This window comes from Nomascus leucogenys, chromosome 20 (assembly GCF_006542625.1).
Source record: "Nomascus leucogenys isolate Asia chromosome 20, Asia_NLE_v1, whole genome shotgun sequence".
Lineage (NCBI taxonomy): Eukaryota > Metazoa > Chordata > Mammalia > Primates > Hylobatidae > Nomascus > Nomascus leucogenys.
The window spans coordinates 47,208,153-47,231,869 of NC_044400.1; the positions used below are offsets into that span (position 1 = coordinate 47,208,153).

The 23,717-nt window shown below is 35.3% G+C and overlaps 1 protein-coding gene across 3 annotated transcripts in view; it reads right to left on the bottom strand.

The window, feature by feature from the left end:
* Positions 1–23,717, bottom strand: part of KLHL5 (kelch like family member 5) — a 73,446-nt gene that overhangs the window by 32,495 nt on the left and 17,234 nt on the right. Inside the window, exons 2-5 of one of the 3 annotated variants that reach the window (XM_030800919.1) lie at positions 22,390–22,866; positions 9,265–9,447; positions 4,084–4,220; positions 3,152–3,348 (exon numbers count right to left, since the gene is read on the bottom strand). In XM_030800919.1, coding sequence (XP_030656779.1) covers positions 3,152–3,348; positions 4,084–4,220; positions 9,265–9,447; positions 22,390–22,772 — 900 coding nt within the window. In that variant the 5' untranslated portion in view covers positions 22,773–22,866. Of the gene's footprint in view, positions 1–3,151; positions 3,349–4,083; positions 4,221–9,264; positions 9,448–22,389; positions 23,715–23,717 lie in introns of those variants that run through there. The other 2 variants (XM_003258586.3, XM_030800920.1) reach the window with 2 other exon arrangements.

Consider the following 23,717-nt stretch of genomic DNA (forward strand, 5'->3'; position numbering starts at 1 on the left):
GTACTGATCTAAAATATATATTAGCTTGACATTCCTATCAGTAGAAGTTCTAAAGGGGAAAACCATTCATGAATAATTAATGAATTTCAATTGCTTCAATTTATCATGATTTGTTCAAGGATGTCTAAATGAGTCTATTTTAAATGATGGATTATCATTTTCAGAAACATATTTTAATAAAACTTCAATGCTAGAATGGCTTCAAGCAAAAGGTTCTATTGAATTGCATGCTGACATTATTTTGGTAACACATAGCAAGATCTACAAAAGTGTTGAAACCCTCAACCCAGTTATCCCACTTGTAATTTAAACCTTAATAAATAATTTGTAAGCGAAAAGCAAAGGTGAATACCTAACGATACTTCTCTGTATTATTATTTACAATGGTAAAAAATTGGAAATAGCCTACATGTTCAGTTATAGGGAGCTGTATATTAAATAAGCATTAAAAATTTCAAAGACAAAGATCACGTAGCTACACGGAAAGGTACTTATGATAAAATGTTAGGTGAGATTGTGAAGAAACTGAAATAATAATATATATTTCCAATTCCTTAAACATATAAAGTATAATCGACAGATTTATACATTGGTATAACTATGCCATACTTTCAAATGGCATTAATTGGATTTCATCAGTAACAAAAGGACTATCACGTAAATAGTCACTTGATGAATTATTTGTTGATATATCTATTTCAGAATAATGCCCATTCCATTCTAGTATAATTTACATTAAGTGAAAATTGAGTTTTTCAACAACTTATGAAATACTACTGAACTCAAGGTTGAATACAAAGTATTTTTCAAAAGTATTAATTTGGTTTTGAAGCAGCTACTTTAGCAGATCTCAATGTTTTTTATAAGTCTTCTAGATTGAGAAAGACAATTTTAAGTTTTAAAATTAAATGTTTTTATTTGTGTCATAACTTCAAAATGACATTAAATAGTTGTAATCATACAACCAGTCTTAAGACTTTTTTAGAGGTCACATGACTTGCTCCAGGTCATGTTCAGTGGCAGGCAGAATGAGAAAACAGGTTTCCAGACTCATGGATCCTGGGGAGCACTCTTCATCTTTTACCACTTGTATTCATGCAGGATCAGTGAACATCCCCAGTCCATGCACCATTCACTGGTTGAACTCACTGGCATGGTATTATGCTTTATATTTTAAATCTATATTATAACACACACAACTATCATGCTACCAAACACTTGCTAGCATTTGCCCTTTCCCCCTTTGGAATCGTTTTTAAGCAAATGAAATTATGGAGGGATTTATTTAAATTGAAGATTGAATTTTGCTATACATTTTCATTTGGTTCCCATAGCAACAATTCAAATCAGACAATCTGCCTCTAAATTACTTATTGTTATTAGAATTCAATTTCATGTCTCTGTTAAAACTGAATAATGTTAAATAATGGCCTTGAGAAAAAAATCTACCACAACTAATTGGCTATGAAAATAGCTTTAAAAACATCCAGCTAATTTAAATTTAATTTCTGTGTAAGCCTTAAAGCAGCAATCATGCCTCTACTGTAAACAACAAGAGTGACCTAAATGCATACAAATGTTTTCACCTGAATAAAACGCCTTCCTAGAAAAAAGATGATTATTCAAATTATAAACTGATTTTGAAGAAAAAAATCCAACTTTATTTATATTCATCTCATTCAAAAAAGTAGTTGAAACTGCAGGTGTATGGTTAAAATGAGAATCTACAAAGAATGATAAAGACTGAGGGAAAAAAACATTTCAATGGACTTAATTTTTAAAATGTCAACATAAGTTGTACAATCTCTTATTTTTCCAGTTGAGGCTCTGTGACTATCATAAAAAATTCCTGAGAAATGATTACACCACAGGGAGGAAAACCAATCATAAAGGCTGTGGTTTTGTGAGTGTTTTTGTTCCCTCCCATAAATTTCTATTGTGTTGGATAGAGGAAATCTATATAATGATGATGACAACAATGGAATGAGACTCATTGACTGGATATATGACATGCCAATCAATGTTCCCAGTGTTAAACTTCTATTAACTCATCTAATCCTCACACCAACCTCATGAAGTAGACAGAATTGATCTTCCCAATAGTTTGTAAATACCTATTCTTACAATTTTTCCAAATCTCTATTTCTCTAATGAAAGATTCCTAAAGCACTCTCAGTCTCTTCATATCCCAACTCAATGGAACGACGGAGGAGAGAGTAGGCAAAATAACATTTCCTAAATGTTGATAAAATTAGTACTATCCATAACTGTACACATATATGTGAATGTTCACATTTTTTCTTCTCTTAGAAACTGTATTGCCCTAAACTGAAGCATTTAAAGCAACACTCTTCAGTCATTGCCCAGGTGTGAAGAACTAACTGCTACAGTGTGGCAACACGAACATTCCTCAAAAACCCACACACCCTCCCTTGCCTGCACCCCTCTACTGTTAAGACCATAGAGGGTGGTCCTAACACTGTGCTCTCAACATGCCCTTATTTTCTTACTATCCTAGGTCAATCCATTTTTTAAGTTGAGGGGTACATGTGAAGGTTTGTTATACAGGTACACTTGTATCATGAGGGTTTGTTGTACAGATTATTTTGTTTTATTATCCTTCAGGCTACTGAATCAGAACCTCTTCTATGATTTATTGAGCACATAATTTGCTATAATGAATAAAAACATCATTCTACATGGCTGTAAATAGTTTATACATAATCAGATTTATCCTTAACAAAAAGCCTCCCATTTGTCCTCTACCAATATGCTGCAACCTCTGTCACCAATTTCTATCAGTGAATATGTGAACAATCCTGAAATTCATCCATGTGCAGCAAAGTAAAATGTTTGGGGAGAGTCCTGTTTTAAAAAGCAGCAAATCTGAAAATCTTAATGGAACAGTCCTAGGCCACTGTTCTGGTTCCCAGTGACTGCAATAACTTAGGGCTTGATTCATATACCCAGGAGAAGTATTACTTGGTGCTTTCCCATTATAACTCAGTGAAAATATGACACACTAGGCAATGAAGCTCAATCTCAAGACACGTGGCTGAGCCATGGGAGAACAGTAACATGTAGATAAGCCTGCAACAATAAGAAATATGCATATGGAGGATCAACTTTCTCACTTTCAAAAAATACATACCATAGTATAATTGTGAGCCACTTTATGCAAATCTGTACAACCTTGGGCATCAGCAAAAGAACGAATTCCAAGACAGTTGGATGGATGAAGCTGTTTCATTAAAAACTTACAGCATGCTTCTACAACCTGTGAAAGCTGAAGAAGGCAAGCTGTAGATAACAGGCACTCAATATTATCTTCTTTTAATTCAAGGCGGCCTTAATGATAGAAAGAAATTCCATTAGCTATGGAACTACATTAACCTTATTTTATAAAATAATTGATGTTAACAGTAGTGGTTCCATATAAGAGCTCATTACATGCATTACAGACCTACATGGTTTAAGACATCCCAAAAAGAAAAAAAGGACTAAATGGGGAAAAAATTATTAGCTCCTTGAGACATCTACTAAAATAAAAACTAATGGCTTATTTTCAGAATTTTAAAATGATACATTAGTTAGTAACTTACATCTACTATATACCTGTATAACTCTCAATTTTTTGTGTGTGTGTGTGAGACAGGGTCTTGTTCTATTGCCCAGGCTGGAGTGCAGTGATGTAACCAATGGCTCACTGCAGCATCAAACTCCGGGGCTCAAGCGATCATCCATCCCGCCTTGGCTTCCCTAAGTGCTGGGATTTACAGGTGTAAGCCACTGCATCTGGCCAACTCTCAAATTTTAAATGCAAAAATTTGATACTACACAATTCATTTAATTTTTATATTAACATTTTAAAGGGCCATTCAAAAACTTAATTATGATAACCATTTTAAAAGTTTTAATATGGAGATTTTAATTTATCACCAGGTTAAATACAAAGGGTAGTGATGACAACAGCAGAATTAACTGTTAGCTATGGCATGGCATGCTTTCTAAAAACAGAAATCTGAAATCTAATAATACAACATAAATCTAAGAAATTTTAATTTACATTTTCAGACTTGTTACCTGTATAAGCATACTGGATCAAGGACCACAATGAATTCGGTTCTACACCTTCCATTTTTATTTCTTCTTGTCTTGCTTCTCTGACATCATTAGTAAACATGGCGGCAAAATAGTCTGAGACAGAGGAGAGCACCAATCTGCAAACACATTAGGAAAAAAAAAAATCAATGACCACATTCAAGTTGATGTTCATTAATAAATGCTGCTGCTTCTTTTTTATTTGTTACTCACAGTGCATGGTCCTAGGAAATGCATTTTAAGCTTGACAAATTGCTTTATGCTCTAGTTCCTTCCTTTGACTAATAAATTACCGTTACCAAATTTTCTGCTGAGATGAATGCTTTACCAACTCACTACTCAAATAATGCTTTATAACATCCAGAAAACAAGCTACAAGCCCATAGCATCAAATCAACTATATAAAGGAAAAAATGTAAAAGTTATTGTTTGCTTATCATTTTTGAAAATAAACTAAGCCATTTTTAAAAAATTTAATTATAGAAATAGTGAATATATAGGAGACATTTGAAAATGGTTTTTGCTAGCAAGTTTTAAACTTTTATAATATTCTATTATCTTAGTCTGTATTTTGTTTAAAAATTATGTTGCAATAACACTATAAAACTATATTTTTATAATACGATTATAAAATATATTAGCTATGTCTCTAAGTTTTTGATGGTCATATATAATACATTTAAATTTTATATATATATATATATATCTTTTTTTTTTTTTTTTTTTGAGACAGAGTCTCATTCTGTCTCCAAGGCTGGAGTGCCGTGCTGTGATCTCAGCTCACTGCAACCTCTGCTTCCCAGGTTCAAGCAGTTCTCCTGCCTCAGCCTCCCAAGATGCTGGGATTACAGACATGGCCACCAGGTCCAGCTAATTTTTTTATTTTTAGTAGAGACGGAGTTTCGCCATGATGGCCAGGTTGGTCTCGAACTCCTGGCCTTAAGTGATCAGCCCGCCTGGGCCTCCCAAAGAGCTAGGATTACAGGCGTGAGTCACAGCACCCGGCTGTATTTTTGAAACAGGCATTTTTTCACTGGATAATGTCTTGAAGGTATTTCCATGTCAGAACACTTAAATAGATTTTAAATAAATATTTTCATTTTTAAAAGTAATAAAAATTATGATACGGATAATCATTGGGTCCCTCTCTAATTCCATTTTCTTACCTCCCCAGGAGTGGCACTGCTGAGTCATAAGATTTGCCAAAGTAAGGTACCAATTTAGACCCCACCAGCATTGTATAAGACTAACATTTTCCCCATAATATTATCAGATGTTAAAATTTTTGGCCATCTATTAAGTGTTAAATGGTATCTCATTGTTGTTTCAATTTTCATTTATCTGATTGCTACTGAGGTTTTTCAAATGTTTATTGGCCATTGGTTGCTTCAGAAAATTGCCTATTCATTCATTCATTTAATGAACAAATACTGATGTGTGTCCAGTAAATACTGGGTACTGTTCTAGATACTTGAGATACATTGAGGTACAAAATAAGACAAAAGATCCCTTCTCTTATGGAGTCTTACATTTACAGGGTAGGGAGACAATGATCAGTAGAAGTAAATTCTATAGTATATTAAGAGGTGATAAGTGCTAAGGGGAAAAAGAGTAGGGCAAAGGCAAATGGGGAAAGGGTGGTAAGTTTAAATAGGTGGTCTCACTGGAAAGTGACACAGGCAAAGATGTGAAGGAGGTTTAGGATTTGGTCATGCAGGTATCTGGGAATAGCCTTCAAGCAGAAGAAACAGTGCAAAAATCCAAAGGCAGGAACAGCATGCCTGGCACATGCAAGGAACTACAAGAGGTTCTGAGTGGCTGATGCTGACTGAGCAAGACAGAGACCAATAGGACAATACTAGAGAGGTACGGCAGGCTGGATCGCGTACGCCATTGCATGTACTTTGTGTTTCACACTCAGTGACATAAGGAGTCAATGAAAGATTTGATCAAAGAAATGACTGAATCTGCATTCCACTTTAAATGATCACTCAGGTAGCTATGTTAAAACAGAATGTAGGGGCAAAGACTGGACGCAGGGAGACCAGTTGGGAGGCTTTTGCATCAGTCATCTAAGTGAGATGTTGATGGCTCACACAAGCATGGCAGGTAAGGTAATGAGTTCAGTTTTGGAAATACAGAATTTGAGGTGCCTCTATGAAATTCAGGTTGAAATAGCTTTTCTAACAAACCCATGTTCATAACCTGGACTTTGTCACAGTATGTAGTATCTCAATAAATGTATGTTAATTGAGTCATTGAAAATTGTAAAACCAAGCCAATTCCTCCTAATGATTTTATTTCCACTTTGGAAGGTTATTTATTTATTTTAATTTCAATAGGTTTTGGGGCAATGGGTGGTGTTTTGTTACATGAATAAGTTCTTTAGTGGTAATTTCTGAGATTTTGGTGCACCCATCCCCCAAGCAGAGTACATCGTACCCAATGTGTAGTCTTTTATCCCTTACTCCCCTACCACCCTTTCCCCCAAGTCCCCAAAGTCCACTGTATCATTCTTTTTTTGCTGGGGGTGGAGATAGAGTCTCACTCTGTCGCCCAGGCTGGAGTGCAGTGGCATGATCTTGGCTCATTGCAACCTCTGCCTCCCAGGATCAAGCAATACTCATGACTCAGCCTCCCAAGTGGCTGGGACTACAGGTTCACGCCACCACGCCTGGCTAGTTTTTGTATTTTTAGTAGAGACGGGGCTTTGCCATGTTGGCCAGGCTGGTCTGGAACTCCTGGCCTCAAGTGATCCACCCACCTTGGCCTTCCAAAGCTCTAGGATTACAGGTCCTGAGCCACCAAGCCCGGCCCATTGTATTATTCTTTTTTTTTCTTTTTTTAGAAAATAGAAAAATGTATTTACGAGTAGTACATTACTATGATGAGAAAGCACAAAGACACCCGCTGCTGTATCTTTTTTTTTTTTGAGACAGAGTCTCACTCAGTCACCCAGGCTGGAGTGCAGTGGCGTGATCTTGGTTCACTGCAACCTCCGCTGCCTGGGTTCAAGCAATTCTCCTGCCTCAGCCTCCCAAGTAGCTGGTATTACAGGCACCTGCCACCACACCCGGCTAATTTTTGTATTTTTAGTAAAGATGGTGTTTCACCATCTTGGTCAGGCCGGTCTTGAACTTCTGACCTTGTGATCCACCTGCCTCGGCCTCCCAAAGTGCTGGGATTACAGTTGTGAGCCATCGCACCTGGCCTCATTGTATCATTCTTATGCCTTTGCATCCTCATAGCTTAGCTCCCACTTATGAGTGAGAACATATGATGTTTGGTTTTCCATTCTTGAGTTACTTCACTTAGAATAAGTCTCCAGTTCCATCCAGGTTGCTGAGAATCCCATTATTTTATTCCTTTTTATGGGTGAGTAGTATTCCACGATATACATATACACCACATTTTCTTTATCCACCCGCTGATTGATGGGCATTTGGGCTGGTTCTATAATTTTGCTATTGAAAATTGTGCTGCTATAAACCTGTGTGCAAATATCTTTTTCGTATAATGACTTCTTTTCCTCTGAATTGATAGCTAGTAGTGGGATTGCTGGATCAAATGGTAGATCTACTTTTAGTTCTTTTTTTTTTTTTTTTACCTTTAGTTCTTTAAGGAATCTCCACACTGTTTTCTGTAGTGTTTGTACTAGTTTGCATTCCTGCCAACAGTGTAAAAGTGTTCCCTTTTCACCAGTATCTATGCCAACATTGATTAGTTTTTGATTTTATGATTGTGGCCATTCTTGCAAGAGTAAGGTGGTATTGCACTGTGGTTCTGACTTGCAACTCCCTGATCATTAGTGATGTTAAACATGTTTTTTCTTTTTTTTTTTTTTTTGAGACGGAGTCTCGCTCTGTCGCCCAGGCTGGAGTGCAGTGGTGCGATCTCGGCTCACTGCAAGCTCTGCCTCCTGGGTTCACGCCATTCTCCTGCCTCAGCCTCCCGAGTAGTTGGGACTACAGACATGTGCCATCACGCCCGGCTAATTTTTTTTTGTATTTTTAGTAGAGATGGGGTTTCACCGTGTTAGCCAGGATTGTCTCAATCTCCTGACCTCGTGATCTGCCTGCCTCGGCCTCCTAAAGTGCTGGGATTACAGGCATGAGCCACTGCGCCCGGCCAAACATGTTTTCATATGCTTGTTGGCCATTTGTATATCTTCTTTTGAGAACTATCTATTCACGTCCTTAGCCCACTTTTTGATGGGACTGGTTTTTTTTTCTGATTTATTTGAGTTTTTTGGTAGATTCTGGATATTAGTCTTTTGTCAGATGTACGGATTGTGAAGATTTTCTCCCTCTCTGTGGGTTGTCTGTTAACTCACAGGCATTTGTTCTTTTGCTGTGCAGAAGCTTTTTAGTTTAATTAAGTCCCATCGACTTATCTTTGTTTTTGTTGCACTTGCTTTTGGGTTCTTGGTCATGAAGTCTTTACCTAAGCCAATGTCTAGAAGGCTTTTTCCAATGTTATCTCACTTCGGAAGGTTTTTTTTTTTAAAAAAACCTTTGGGACAGAGTATCAATTAGTTTTTATGGGCATCCAAAAAAAAAAAAAAAAACCTTTGAGAATCATAGTGGTGATTAACAATGAACAATTGAATGCAGAATTATAAGAAAATGAATTATTCCTTATTAAACGGCTCTTTTCCTTTTCTTACTTCAAGAAATAATATGTAATTTGTAGTAAAGATTTTTTTTCCCTAGCACTGCTTTTCGTACTTCTTGGAAATCAGCAAACAGAAGTTGGGATAGATATGGCTATTTTAAAAACTCTTGACTTTGTGCTATTCCACTTCACCAGCTTTTCTTCTTCTAAATATCCACAAGCTTTAATTGCCACTGAGTTTACTTAAAGTATTTAATAGGTAGAATATGGCATAAAAGCTTCTGATAGTAGCTGCAATCTACACCAAACAATACCAACTTATCTGAGGCTAGTATGTTTTGTTATTGTGCTTCTATGGCAGGAAAATGACCCTTTTAGGATCACCAAATGTGTAATAACTTCATATGCACTGTTTTCTTGATGGAAATTCCAAGAGCTATGCCCCTTCCCAAAAACATAATAGTCAATTGAAGTAGGTTACCTCAATATACATATCTAAATTACTGAGGAAATATTTCACACACATACAGAAATATAGAAAACAACTACCTGTGAGCTGGAATTCTGCGATCACCAGCGACTAAAATTACATCGCACAACTGTTTATGTCTCAAATAGTTTTCCATTTTTTTAAATGTTTGCTCGGCATGATTAAGGGCTTGGAAAAATTCATCTGATGTACATGGCTCCATAGTATGACAGGATGATAATGTCTGACTACTATTGGAAGTCCTGAAAAGAAAAAAAAACACACATTTTGAAATTTCACTATCACATTAAAAAGATCTTTCCTATTAAGTCCTTTGAAAGCCTTCAAATGTAATAGAAAAAATCAATACTACCGATCAATATTAATGTATAATCATTCATCATTTTAGTCTCTTAAAAATCGATGATGCCTCAAGTCATATGATTCTTGTAAACATTGTAAGTGAATAGAAACTGTTAATTAATTGCTACACATATTCTTTGTAGTATCTTTTTGTGAGGTCTTTTCTCTGTTAAAGCCAATGTCTCTGCTGAAAAAGAGCTAAGCTATATTCATATTGATAACCACATCTCCTAACATTATATTTAAGGATATGAGAGATCATTCATCTTTGAAGGCAGAAAGACAATTAAATTATTTTGGAGATACAAATTCAAGTCAAGTTCATTAAAAAATATATTGTCATAAAAATAGTGTTACAAATAATTATTTTGGTTCTCTGTCCAGTCCTCAAAAGCCCAGGTAATCTACAACTTATATTACAGGTTAAAGGAATTTGATAGCTGTCTAATAATAATACAGCTGTCTAAAAAGTTATTTGAAATTTCTAAATTATAATTTGAAGAGTAGGAGTTCTGAGTTCTATGTTCTGTTTTCTTTCCTTTTTTTTTTTTTTTGAGATGGAATTTCGCTCTTGTTGCCCAGGCTGGAGTGCAATGGCATGATCTCGGCTTACCACAACCTCCGCCTCCTGAGTTCAAACAATTCTCCTGCCTCAGCCTCCTAAGTAGCTGAGATTACAGGCATGCACCACCATGCCTAGCTACTTTTGTATTTTTAGTAGAGATGGGGTTTCTCCATGTTGGTCAGGCTGGTCTCGAACTCCCAACCTCAGGAGATCTGCCTGCCTCAGCCTCCCAAAGTGCTAGGATTACAGGTGTGAGCCACCGCACCCAGGCTTATGTTCCGTTTTCATATGATTTACTGATGAAAACTGTGAAAAAGTGAAAAGGTTAGGACTAAGAATGAAGTCCTGAGCCCAATTCTTTCCTCCTCACCTTCACCCCCAGTTCTCCTCTCCAGGATCACTTAAATCAAGTAATTAAAGTCGGTTGGTTATGCAATTAACTATAAAACCACTGACTGTGCCATAACTTAGTTCTCATTTCTCATCAGATCTTCTTTTAAGGATATTATGGTTGTGACATATGCTTTGTTGAATCAAGCTCCACTATATCTTAAGAGAATCTTGTTAATATAACTAATAACCTTATCAAAAAAAAAGTCACCATATTTCTTACTTTTAAAGTAAAGGGAACTGAAGGTAAGGAGATTAAGTGCCTTGCCAAGAGTCAGAGTTCATTCATGGCAGAGATAGGGCTATCACAGAAACTGCTATGTGTTCACCAAAATATCCTTTTTTCCACCTGAGAATATAGCTAGACTACATTTCCCAGCCTCTCTTGCAAATAGGTGTGTTCTTATGGAAATGAACTATTACATCACACATCACACAGTTCACCTTAAAGTGGCTAAGAACAGGTATGGCTTTTCCATATTTTCTTTCTCTATCCACAGGTTGAAGGAAGAGGACTGAAGATTTAGAAAAAGGAAGAAGTAAAATACATAAAAGATTACTCAAGCAAGAACACTCACATTGAACTAAGATTTATCTGTTTTAGAAGTTAACAATGCCTTAACTGATAAATATTCCTTCCTAAATCCTCCTAGTCCGATGTATATTTCAGTACCATACAAACATGGGCATCAGATAAATGCCCTTGGAGGATAATTGTCAATAATGACAACAGAAGTCAAATGTATATTATCTAGAAAGGATGTGTTGTACACTATGAATATTACTGGTAATATTACTGGTAACAATACTGGTAATGACTTGGAAAATCCAAGTCAAGTAATACTCAACTTCACATTTAAGATCATTATTATAAAAATGGGTTGAATAGTATGTAATTATATATTGTTTATACAAGTAAATGAGAATTAGAAACCATTTTAAAATTTAGGAGACAGGATAACATAAGCAAAAAAATAATGGTGGTTTTGATGAATAATAATTTGAAGATTTTGCAGGGGCTCACGCCTGTAATCTCAGCACTTTGGGAGGCCGAGGCGGGTAGATCATGAGGTCAGGAGATTGAGTCCATCCTGGCTAATATGGTGAAACCCCGTCTCTACTAAAAATAAAAAAAATAAAAAAAAATTAGCCGGGAGTGGTGGCACACGCCTGTAGTCCCAGCTACTTGGGAGGCTGAGGCAGGAGAATCGTTTGAACCAAAGAGGTGGAGGTTACGGTGAGCCGAGATACACCACTGTACTCCAGCCTGGGCGACAGAGCGAGACTCCATCTCAAAAATAAATAAATAAAAAAAATAATAATAACTTGAAGATTTAAAATATTTTTGATAAAGTTTTATACTGTTAAAATATTGACAAATGATTATAAGAACATTAGTGACCTAAGGAGGGGAAAAATTATAATATCTAATTTTTATAAGCCATAAATTCAAGAACAAGTAAATAAATCAAGTACATCTTTCTTAAGGCTCCTATATTTTGTATCACATTTCTTTTACTTCATATCAAACTACAAGTGATGATTAAACAAATAAATTAGTTGAATGTTTGAGTGATGAACTGCCATCATCTAACACAGATGCTAATCAATGTTAAGTTCTGAAAGAACAACAGAACTTTGTAATACTATCATCACTGTTATTATAGGCTACTTCTGATATTGGCATATGCCCAGTTAATAATTTTCTTGTCAAGAACTTTCAGGGTATTTTGGTTCAGATGCTGAAACAAGTCAGGACAACCCAGGGAGCATTTCAGTCTCAGTGTTCAAGGCCTCATACCCTGAGACTGATTCAATAGGTATGAGGAGAGATTTGAACACATTTTAAAAATAATTTTATTTTTAATATTATTGACAAATAATTATATATATTTATAGGGTATAATGTGATGTTTTGATACATGTATATGTAGTGAACGCTCAAATCAGGCTAATTAACAAATTCATTAATATTTATCAATTCTTTGTGGTGAAAAACATTTAGAGCCCTCTCTTTTAGCTATTTAAAGCCCTCTCTTTTAACTATTAACCATAGTCACCTTCCTGTGCAATAGCACAGGAGAACTTGTTCCTCCTAATTGTAACTTTGTGCACCTGACCCAAGTCTGTCTCTGGCACTCCCCATCCTCAGCCTCTGGTAAGCACCTCTGGCAAGACTTCCTTACTCTTTTTGTTCCTATTATATCTTTTGTTTAGCATATAATAGGAAAAGAGAATTAAGGAGGTATTGGTGAGCGATGAAGCACATTTTAGGAAGTTTCTAGAGCTGTGCTGTCCAATACAGTAGCCACTAGCCCCATGAGGCTATTTTAATTTAAATAAAAATTTTAAATTCAGTTCTTTAGTTGCACTAGTCGTATTTCGAGTGTTCAGTAGTCTCTTGGGGCTAGTGGCTACCAAATTGGACAGTACAGATATGGAACATTTCCATCAATGCTGAAAGTTCCATTGTGCAGTGCTGGTCTAGAGCCCTATAGACCTGGGTTCAATTCTCACTCTGTCACTCACTATGTATAATTCTGGACAAGTTATTTAACTTCTCTAAGGCTTACTTTCTTTAACAGCAAAACAGAAATAATACATAGTGCTGTCTTTTAGGGGATCCCTCAAGAGAAGATTATTAAATGATATAATGCACGCACAGCCCTAGTGCAGATTAGTATACAATCAAGGAAAGCTACTGTTAGTAGAACCCTGCTTTTCAGTGGCCAATGGGAAGGCCTGTAATCACAGTCTTTTGTCTTTATATAATGTTGTTTGGATGGTTGTCTTTTTAAAAAAATGATCCCTGGCATTATCATTTTTTATAACTAAATTTCATACTTCTTATTTAAAATGGCTTTTAGTAAACCCAGTAGACATCCTAACCCACAACACAAATAACTGGGAACAGGCCATTCCTGAAGCATTTAAAATATATTTCTCTCTGATTTCTACTTGATCTTTTACATAACAACAGAGGAAATACATCTAACATCTCTGCTTAGTTTTACTTATATGATACCACTAAGATAGCAAATCATATTTCAAAAAATTACATAAGATCATTCAAATCTTTTATATTAGACTTTCACTGTAATGAATACATTGCTGAATATTTCTAGTCTACAGGGAAACATTTAATTTGTAGCTTATGTCTCTCTCTGCAGTAGGCAATGAATTTTAAAGTCAGAAAAATGCCTAAACATAGAAAAGAGGCAAGTATCAAATAGAAACAAGTCACCAACTATTCACAGAGCAACTATTAATGTGCAGCACTGCACCAGTTAGAAACTGGGGAAATGCTAAGAAAGATATTATTCCCTAGTGAAGGGATTTGGAATTTGAAGAGTCAAGCTCCATATCTGGAAAAAGTGAAATAGCAACTCTAACCCTTGTAATTCCCAAGATTTTAAATGTGCTTACATGTACATGTGCTCACACAATACACACCAGGGCCAATACACCTTTTTATTGTAAACTATTTAGATCCTTTTACTTTTATTGCCAGAATTTACACTAGAATTTCTTAATGGAGTAATTTTTCAAAGTAAGTTTTACAAATTAATTTATAAAAGTTATACTGTCTATGATTATGAGTAGGAAGAAAAGCTCTTTTGAAACTCTAAATAGTCTATTTGGCTCCCTCTCTAGGTAAGTGATTTACTCCTAGTTTGTGGCATTCAGAACTCATGTTTTTGCAGAAGTGTGCTTACTATATTATGAATCTTTTGTCATCTTTTACAAATATTCAAAACTACAAGTTGCTAGGTATAGGCTAGCAGTCTCTAAATTTGATACATATCCTTTTCAGTATACTTTTAAGCATGTGCCCAAATTTACTAATTTATAAAAGATATAGACACTATTGTACAATTTCTATATAATATACATACAAAAATAGAAATTTAAAAGATAAAATATAAATAGAAGCTTTTATATGTATTTTTAACCATTACTGCAATTGATCATCTTGTGCATCTTTAATTGGAGTATAATTGCTACTGGAATACAGAAAAGGGGAAGATCAGTATGGGCTAGTGTTTAGAAAGTCAACAAGTAGTAGGTGAGAATTGAAATATGTCTTGACATTTATATGGGTGAGGAAGAAGAGGAGACAAGGCAATTGTGTAAAGAGAAATAATAAGAGCTAAGGAAAATGGATGTCTTCACCATTTCCCTCCTCAAGAGAAATATATTTTGATTTGGAAATTTACAGGGTGTTTTTCCCCTGGGATAGTGCCAGAATATCTGTGGTGAAGAGAGTTAATTGCTGTTTATAAGAATCCAATTTTCTTAAATAATAACCAGTATGAAGGGGAAGGGCAATGGACATTTTTATACAATGCTGGTGAGAATTAAAATAGAAATGTTCCTGAAATGACTTTGAAAATACAAATCAAAACCCCTCAAATGTGAACATCCTTGGGATTTTGTCCAAAGGAAAGAATCATCAATAGATACAGAGATCTAGCTACAGGGTTTATCACAGGTTGTTTCTAACAGAGAAATACTGGAAACAATCTACATTCAAAAAAATAGAATACTGGTTAAATAAACAAAAGGACAATCCATACATGGAAGAATGATGGAGCCATTTGAAAATATATAGAATATTTAATGGCCTGGAGAGCTGTTTAGTGGACATTGTTTTTGCCTATCCAGCATTCCTTCTTACGGTAATAAAACCCATCTCTACTTTTTGGGAAACCACACATTCCCTGCCTCAGTCTACAGGGAATGGTCAGAGGTGTAGAAGGCAATGAGGCCTGGCCAATAAGAGTATTGTAGCTCCTGGCAATAACAGTTGGTTCAGGTGGGCACAGGACCCAAACAAAACCAATCAGAGTCAATTTCATGATGTTTGATCACACTCTTGGAAAAGTGTCACTTGCTTTCCATTGAGCTTGCTAAGCTGACAAAAAGTAAACTTGGAGCTGTTAATGGCCTTTCCGTTACCGCACTGAGAGACTACCTGAGATAATGCCATCACAAAGGAAAACAAAATTTAGAAATGGAGAAAAACAGATTATTGGTGTTATTTGATCATTTGGATCCAGCCATGTCTAAAGCTAGACTCTATCCTTGGACTTTTTATTGATGTGAACCAAAAATGTCTAGTTTTTGTTTAAGTCAGTTTGATTTGGGCTTCTGTCATTTTCAACCACGAGTCCTAATTAAAAAACTTACATTAGGGCAAAAAAAGCAGGCTACAAAACAATATGTACAATAAGATTGAGATTTTTATTTTAAAAACACATTATACGTGTAATAGAAAATATACCAGAAGGACACTTCCCCAAATTAACAGTTGGTATTTTGAGGTGGCTGGGTAGTTGATGATTTTTACTTTTTTCACTTTTACTTATCTCTATTTTCTGATGGCTCTATGGTTTTATATATATATATATATATGGTATAAAAGTATAAAAATAATATAAATATGTATATATGTGTATATATATATATAATGTAATAGGGAAAAATTCGCTTAAAAATTAGATCCAAAGAACTCTGAAGAGTTCTATTCAGCCATCTTCACTTCCTGCACTCTGTTGATTATAACCCCAGATCCATTCTTTATATCTACCACAGTAAATGACTTTTAGCTGGAGACATGGCTACCCAGGGTGAGACTGTATTTCTGAGCCTCCTTTGTAACTAGTTGTGGCCATGTGACCAATGAATATATGCAGAACTGATATGTGCAACTTGTGTCGCTTGCTTAATGTTTTCCCTTCCTCTCTTCAGTCCTTCCTACCGGTTGGCTGCTGAGGGACAGCTGAGTAAGCTTCAATCATGCAGAAAAGATAATATCCTACAGGAAGGAGAAACAATATAACAGGAACCTGGGTCTCTGAATGAACTTGTGAAGCAGAGCTACCTATCCGCCCTGGGCCACTTGCCCACCTGTGAGGTGATAGAGAAATAAACTTCCATCTAATTTAAGCCACTGTGTTTCTGAATCTCTTTGTTATATCATTTTAGCCTATGCCTTACTAATATACTTCCTAAAGTTAAATGAGCAAGTTATGTAGTTACGTAGTTATCTATGAGGTATGTGTGTGTACATACCACTGTTTTCATGCCTAATATATCTGATTCTGAACACTTAAAACCTCACTCTCTAGTTCCAAGTGAAACACAGGTAAAATAAAATGTGAGCAATAAATGGCATAAAGACAGGTTTTCTGCTTAAACAATCTGGAGTTTAAAAGGTCAACTGTGTAACTGTAGGACCTATCCTTTTCGTATGCCAATTCTTCAGCTTTCCCAGCAGTTCTGGGAACTACTATGATTCAATAAATTCCTATTTCTGTTTAAATCATCCAGTCAACTTCAGTTGCTTAAAACTAAGAACTTTGATGGATGCAGCATACAGGTAGCCTTCAGAGGGTTCTTGAACTCCTTGAATCCTATATGAGATATTTCACACACACACACACACACACACACACACACACACACACACACACCACACAGTGTTTTCTGGGGAGAGGTTACATAGCTTATGTTACATTCTCAATGGAGTCCATGATAAGATGTGGGCATATATGTGAGAGGAGAGACAATGCAATATTATCCTTTCCAGATACAAGTTCATTATAAACTTCTTCTGCTATCCCTGGAAACACATTTTTTTCATTAGAGGATTTTAATTTAAAACTGAACCAGAATTAATAGACCAGATCAAATAATAAGATGCAGAGACAACACAAAGAAGGTCAAGAAAAAGGAGAATGCCCATGAGGAGGGGTGATATTATGCAGATAACCTCTTGTTGGGAGGGGAGGAGGACCTATGCCTTCAGGATGAGTTGAAGAGTAGCAAATCAACTGACCAAAAATAAAGAGTTTGGGATATCTGCAGTGGAAAGACAGAGAGGCAAGCAACCAGTAAGATGGGGTAGAAGACTGTGGATAAAGAGTTATGGGGCCAGGTGTGGTGGCTCATGCTTGTAATCCTAGCACTTTGGGAGGCCGAGGTGGACAGATCACTTGAGCTCAGGAGTTTGAGACCAGCCTGGCCAACGCGGTGAAACCCCATCTCTACTAAAAATACAAAAAAAATTAGCTAGGCATGGTGGTACGTGCTTGTAATCCCAGCTACTCTGGGGGCTGAGGCAGGAGAATCGCTTGAACCCAGGAGGCAGAGACTGCAGTGAGCCAAGATCCCGCCACTGCATTCCAGTCTAGCCTGGATGGCAGAGTGAGACTCTGTCTCACCAAAAAAAAAAAAAAAAAAAAAAGAGTTATGGGTGAGTCAAGAGATTATACTTGTAACCTAGCCAAGCTTGGCATTCTCAAGAACTAAGAGAAGAGAATTAACTGAAGAAAGAAGGTGAAACTAGTTAGAATGAATAATTAGCTATATGCTATAGCTGAACTCTGTGATTAAATGAATAGTCACAAGTATATAGGCAATATATCATAGTACAGTGTTTGTTAAGAGCATGAAATCTACAACTTAATTGAATTTAAAAATGCAACTATTTCCCAGTGATCAAGGTCAATACCAACAGTGATAAGTCAGATTAATGGTGTGTATCTTTGATATGATGTGAAAAAAATGGCACTTTATCTCTGTGGTATTCCTCCCCAAAGCCCATAACCTCAGTCTAATTATGGGAAAACAAATCTCAATTGAGTAAGGCATTCTACAAAACACCTGATTAGTACTCCCAAAACTGCCAAGGTCATCAAAAGCAAGTAAAATCTAGGAAACTGTCACAGCCAAGAGGCGGCTAAGGAGACATAATGATTTAATGTAATGCGATATCTTGGATAGGATCCTCGAACAGAAAAAGGGCATTAGGTAAGAAACTAAAGAAATGTGAATAAAGTATGGACTTTAGTTAACAATAATGTATCACCACTGGTTCATTACTATAACCCATGCACCATATTAATATAAGATATAAATAACAGGGGAACCTGGGTATGGGGTATATAGGAACTTCGTGTATCATTTTTATAATTTTCCTGTAAATGTAAAATGGTTCTAAAAAATAAAGTTTCTTTTTAAAAAATGCAGCTATTTTAAAGCAAGTTAGCCTTTCTGTGCCTCACTTGACTCATCTATAAAATTAGAATTAGGTTGATAATAGCAGCAACCTAACTCAAGAATTTGTTGTGAAGACTAAATGAGTTAATATAGTAAAGTGCTTAGAACAGTGCCTCACAGTTAGGAAGCACTGCTTAGTATCAGCAATGATTATTTTTTAACACAGATGCTCCTTAACTTATGATGGTGTTATGTCTGGATAAACCCATCAAAAATAGAAAATGCGCTTTCAACTTAGGATATTTTTTCAATGTATTGTGGGTTTATTGGGACGTACCCCATTGTAAGTTGGGGAATGTACTGAATGCATGTTGCTTTTCCATCATCTCGTAAAGTTGAAAAGTTTTATGTCAGGAGGCGTCTGTACTTGTAAAGTGCAGTAAAATTGTATGCAAAAGGAGTAAAAAACAGCCTGATATTAAACTCTAACTTTATAAATAAAATTTGAAATAAAATTCTGCCAATTGAAAATATGTCAAAAATTACATAATTTCAAGGTCAGTAAATCAAGGGAAGTATAAATCATGTTTATACTATGGTTACATGGTGGGCCACCATATAGATTTGCTAGCCCTGGTATGAATTCCTCCTCAATTAAGGACTTAGGATCCTATTGCTCACATAAAAGGTGACAGCTCTGTTACTTAAGGTCTAAAATTCCTTGTGTTATAAGAAGACTAAGTTTGTATTTTAATACCAAAGTAATTACTTAGATGACTGTCATGGAGAAAAGGTAGCTAGGCTACAGAGGCAAGGTCAAAGTTAAAAGGCGAGAAACTTTTAAATCACTTAGGTGGATGGCAGTAGAAATTACCAGAAGTCTAAGACTCAGACAGACATTTTTCCTTGTTAGAATACAACTGATAAAACACGACCAACATATGCTGTCCCTTAATTCCTGCTTTAAACTGTCCAGATCCACCGTGGCTAATGAGATTCTGAGTATGTAAGACCACTTAGCTGTCTTCCCCTTTTTCTAAACTCAAAATTTCAGTTCAAGTTCTGAAATCCATGTAAATATTGTGACGGTTAAAACAAGTAATTAGTATATCATATGCATTTCTTCATTATGTCTTTAACATTTTAAGATATCAATCTGTAGTATGCTCAGAATGTTTACTATATATTTACTATATATTATTTGCAAAATATTATGTAAGACAAAGAATTGTTCCAAAGTTATATTTAAAAAATTGATGAGGCCAGGTGTGGTGGCTCACACCTGTAATCCCAGCACTTTGGGAGGCCGAGATGGGCAGATCACTTGAAGTCAGGAGTTCAAGACCAGCCTGGCCAACATGGTGAAACAGCATCTCTACTAAAAATACAAAAATTATCCGGGCGTGGTGGCACATGTCTGTAGTCCCAGATACTTGGGAGGCTGAGGCAGGAGAATGGCTTGAACCCAGGAGGCAGAGGTTGCAGTAAGCCGAGATCGCGCCACTGCACTCCAGTCTGGGTAACAGAGCGAGACTCCGTCTCAAAAAAAAAAAAAAAATTGATGAATGTCAGTGTGACATTAACAGTGACAGGCTTTGATTTGTTTACAGTAGATGAACAACTACTTAGAGAAGTCTGACTGCTCACTTAATCAAAAAGCTGAGGGCAAATAAATGTATCTTCATGACAAAGGTCAAAGACTCAGCCAGGGTGTTGAAGGAAGATGTAAAAATTAGATCTGTTTAATCTAGAAAAAAATAGAGAAAAAGAATATACACACAAAGGACTTTTCTAAAATCTTGAATGTTTGTATTTTTCCTTATTTGCAATAAGAAGATTGAAATTTCAAACCATCCAAAATACTAAATTGCTTTGACATATTTCCCCTCATATCTAAAAATCAAAAACATTTTCTCACAGTACATTTTATTTTTGAAATTTTATTTTTGGAATAGTTTGGTCACTGAAGATGTAAACTGTCCACACCCATCTTACTTTGATGAGTCTTCTTGAGTAGCATTTTTAAACAACTTCATTTATTTTAGATTTTTAAAAATGTCATTTTATTTTTATATCTCCTATAAATTAAAAACGTCAATTTAAAATTCTTGAAGAATGCACATAGCAATCTCTCAGTCAAAAAAGGATAATCTTTTTATTTCATAATGAATAGCCCACCAAGATATTTCTGTATGCATACTAAAGAATAGCTTAATTTTATTTCAGTAATCATTAGCCATGCAAACTACCTTTGTTGTAAGGAATTATAGCAACCAATGTGTGTATAATTTTTCCAAGATTACACATGTATAAAAATTTTATATTCACATTATAATTTCTCCAGTAGTAGATACATGTTAAGAGTTTTATATGTCAATTTACTTATGTTGGTAAATGAATGTTTTATTTTTTCTAACTTTGTTAAAATATTCTTGATATATTGATTTTCAAATGAAACATTTACTCTTTGGTTCTCCACAAAAATGATGAATCTTTTACCATATAAATTGTTCTCTTTATGGCAACAAGTCTCCAAAGAAAATACAAACAATGAAACCACATTAGCTCAATTGATCTCCAAATTAAATTATTAGTGGCTTCTATTCCCTTAAGATAATGCCAAGTCATGAACTAATTTTTAAAAATTTAAATTAAATACACTATTTACCTACATACAGATATTCCCCTCTCTCCATTACACAAATGATGACAGATGACTAGAGTATACATTTTTTTATCCTTCCAATTCCACATTCTTAAGGTTAGAAGAGGAAAAGGTGGTAAATATCCTCAAGTAAGAGATACTTAAATATATAAATTCATTTTGTCTCATTCCATATGACACCTACATCATTAATAACCAACTTACAAATTACAAGTGTTATCAAAAGCTGCACAGAAATTTTAAGAGAAAAATATAATAATCAAATTAGACAAATGATAAGCTATTTGTGCCTTTAAATATTTAGAAATATTTTTGAATGAAGATTAATCAGAAAGATGACTTTCATGCTCTAACTTGTTACATAATCTTATTGTAGTTTAAACTGATTAATAAGAAAATCCATTTCAAAGATAAAGCCAGATTCCAAGATAAAGGTAGATAAAGTCACTATGAAATTACCAATTTTTTCTTTATTTTCTTTCTTCTAACTGATTTCCCCTTCTTCCTGTCCCCTTTTCACCAGATAATCACATCTAGTCCCTCTACATTCCCTTAAACTCTCCTGAAGGAATGTCCTTCATTTCCCTAAATAGCACACATTTCAGTGAAAGTGAAGGTAACAGGAATTAGTAGCTGTCATCTTAGAGACATGTTACTTAGTATTCTCTATATTAGTCTGGAGAGCTGTAACACAGACAGGACAAAGAGAAATAACCATAAGAAAAATATTATTGACAACTACAATTGTGTCAAAAAATTGGTAACTAAAATGTGCATCTCTTTGTAAAACCTTTCCTTTTCATTAAATTAAAAAATGACTCTATCATCTGTTATAAACTAAAATGTCCATAAAATTTCATACTATAGAAATATCTTCTATAGTTTTGATATGAATATAGAAGGTTAATGAATGAAGCAAACCACAGGCAATGATACATGAAATCGCTACTATATATTATTTTCAAAGCTGAGCCAGATCTATATATAGAACACAAGATATTTCAAAATGAATGCTATTTGTTGTCTTTGTAATTTTACAGAATATTAGAACATTGAAAAACCCTAGCAGAAGTATCACATGTTCATACCAAGATATTATATATGTGTATGCAGATGTACATATATAATCAGATTTTAAATAATAAATACTAAATTATTTAAAAACATTATAGAGCTATACCCCCACACCCCTTTTCTAACAGTAAGAAAATAATCAACCTGCATGAACTGGAATCAGATTCATTTTCTTCTTCACTAGTGCCATCATCCACTTCTGGTCTATCCAGCCAATGTGCACCGCCACAATCTTCTGCTGTAAACTCAAATGCAGGGACTTCAGAGGTGGATGCCATTGGCCAAGAAGGTGAATTCTGAAAATCCAGTTGGCTGGACCTTCGGTAACCAATTGAAGCCAAAGGCAATTGTAGGCTACATGGATCTAAAAACTTTCTCCCACCGTTTGCTCCAGTCTGTCCTCGGTTCCAAAATTCTCCCTGCTGGCTGTCAACTGTAGAATTAGGAGATGATGCTTGATGACCAAACCACCTCCATCTGATTTTCAAAATCTGTTTCACATCAAACTCTTTACGAGAACCAGACATCCTCAGAGAAACCAAGTGATCGTCTAGGCAACGGGCAAAAAGCACTGCACACAGATTTGTGCATCCAACCAAGACAAGAGAAGTATATGCCCTGCTGTACACAACAAAAAGATGTAAAGGAAAATAAATCACATTCATATATATATCTACAATTACTTTTATGCCAATATATCAGATTTTAAAGAACAAAGGATAATGAATAAAGATGAAACACGGTGGAACATTCCGTTCAATCAGAGCAAACTCTCATCCACCTATCCTGAAGCAGCTAGACCACTTTCCCGGCTCTCCTTTCCCATACTGACCATTAGGTCTCACAAACACTGACAGCATTCATTAAAGTCCTTTCAAATGCAGAACACCACCCCCTTTTTCTTAAACCACAAACGACAGAGACAGAAAACACTATCCCCGTTGCAGTATCTCAGTCTCTGCTGCTTAGTATATTAACTCTTTTATTGCTGAAACAATAAATGTATTCTATAGCATTTCCCTTTGTACTTAAAGATAATCACTTTAAAACTAAAATGTTTCTATTTCTAAACTAAGTCCCCAAGTGAAATACCACACAACAAGTTTTTTAAAAAGCATTTGTAAAATTAAGATGAGTTACAGTGATTTTCCAGCTGTGCTCTGGATGGAGAATGAGGAGGAAAGGGGAGTACAAAGGTGGGGCTCCAGACTGTTGCCTTCACCTCTATCTTCTCCCTTCAGAAAACAAATGGATCTAATTAATATAGTAAGATCCTGGGTAAGATTTCACTTGGATAAAGAATAATGAGGAGAATAAAAAGTTTGAAAACTACAAAGGATCAAAATGTAACAAATACTCTTTTTCAAATAAACTGAGGCCAGGATTTCTCTATAAGTAGAAATGGGCCACTGCCAGTTAGTATAATATCCAAATTTCTATCACATTACTTAGGAAAAGGAAAGAGCGGCTCA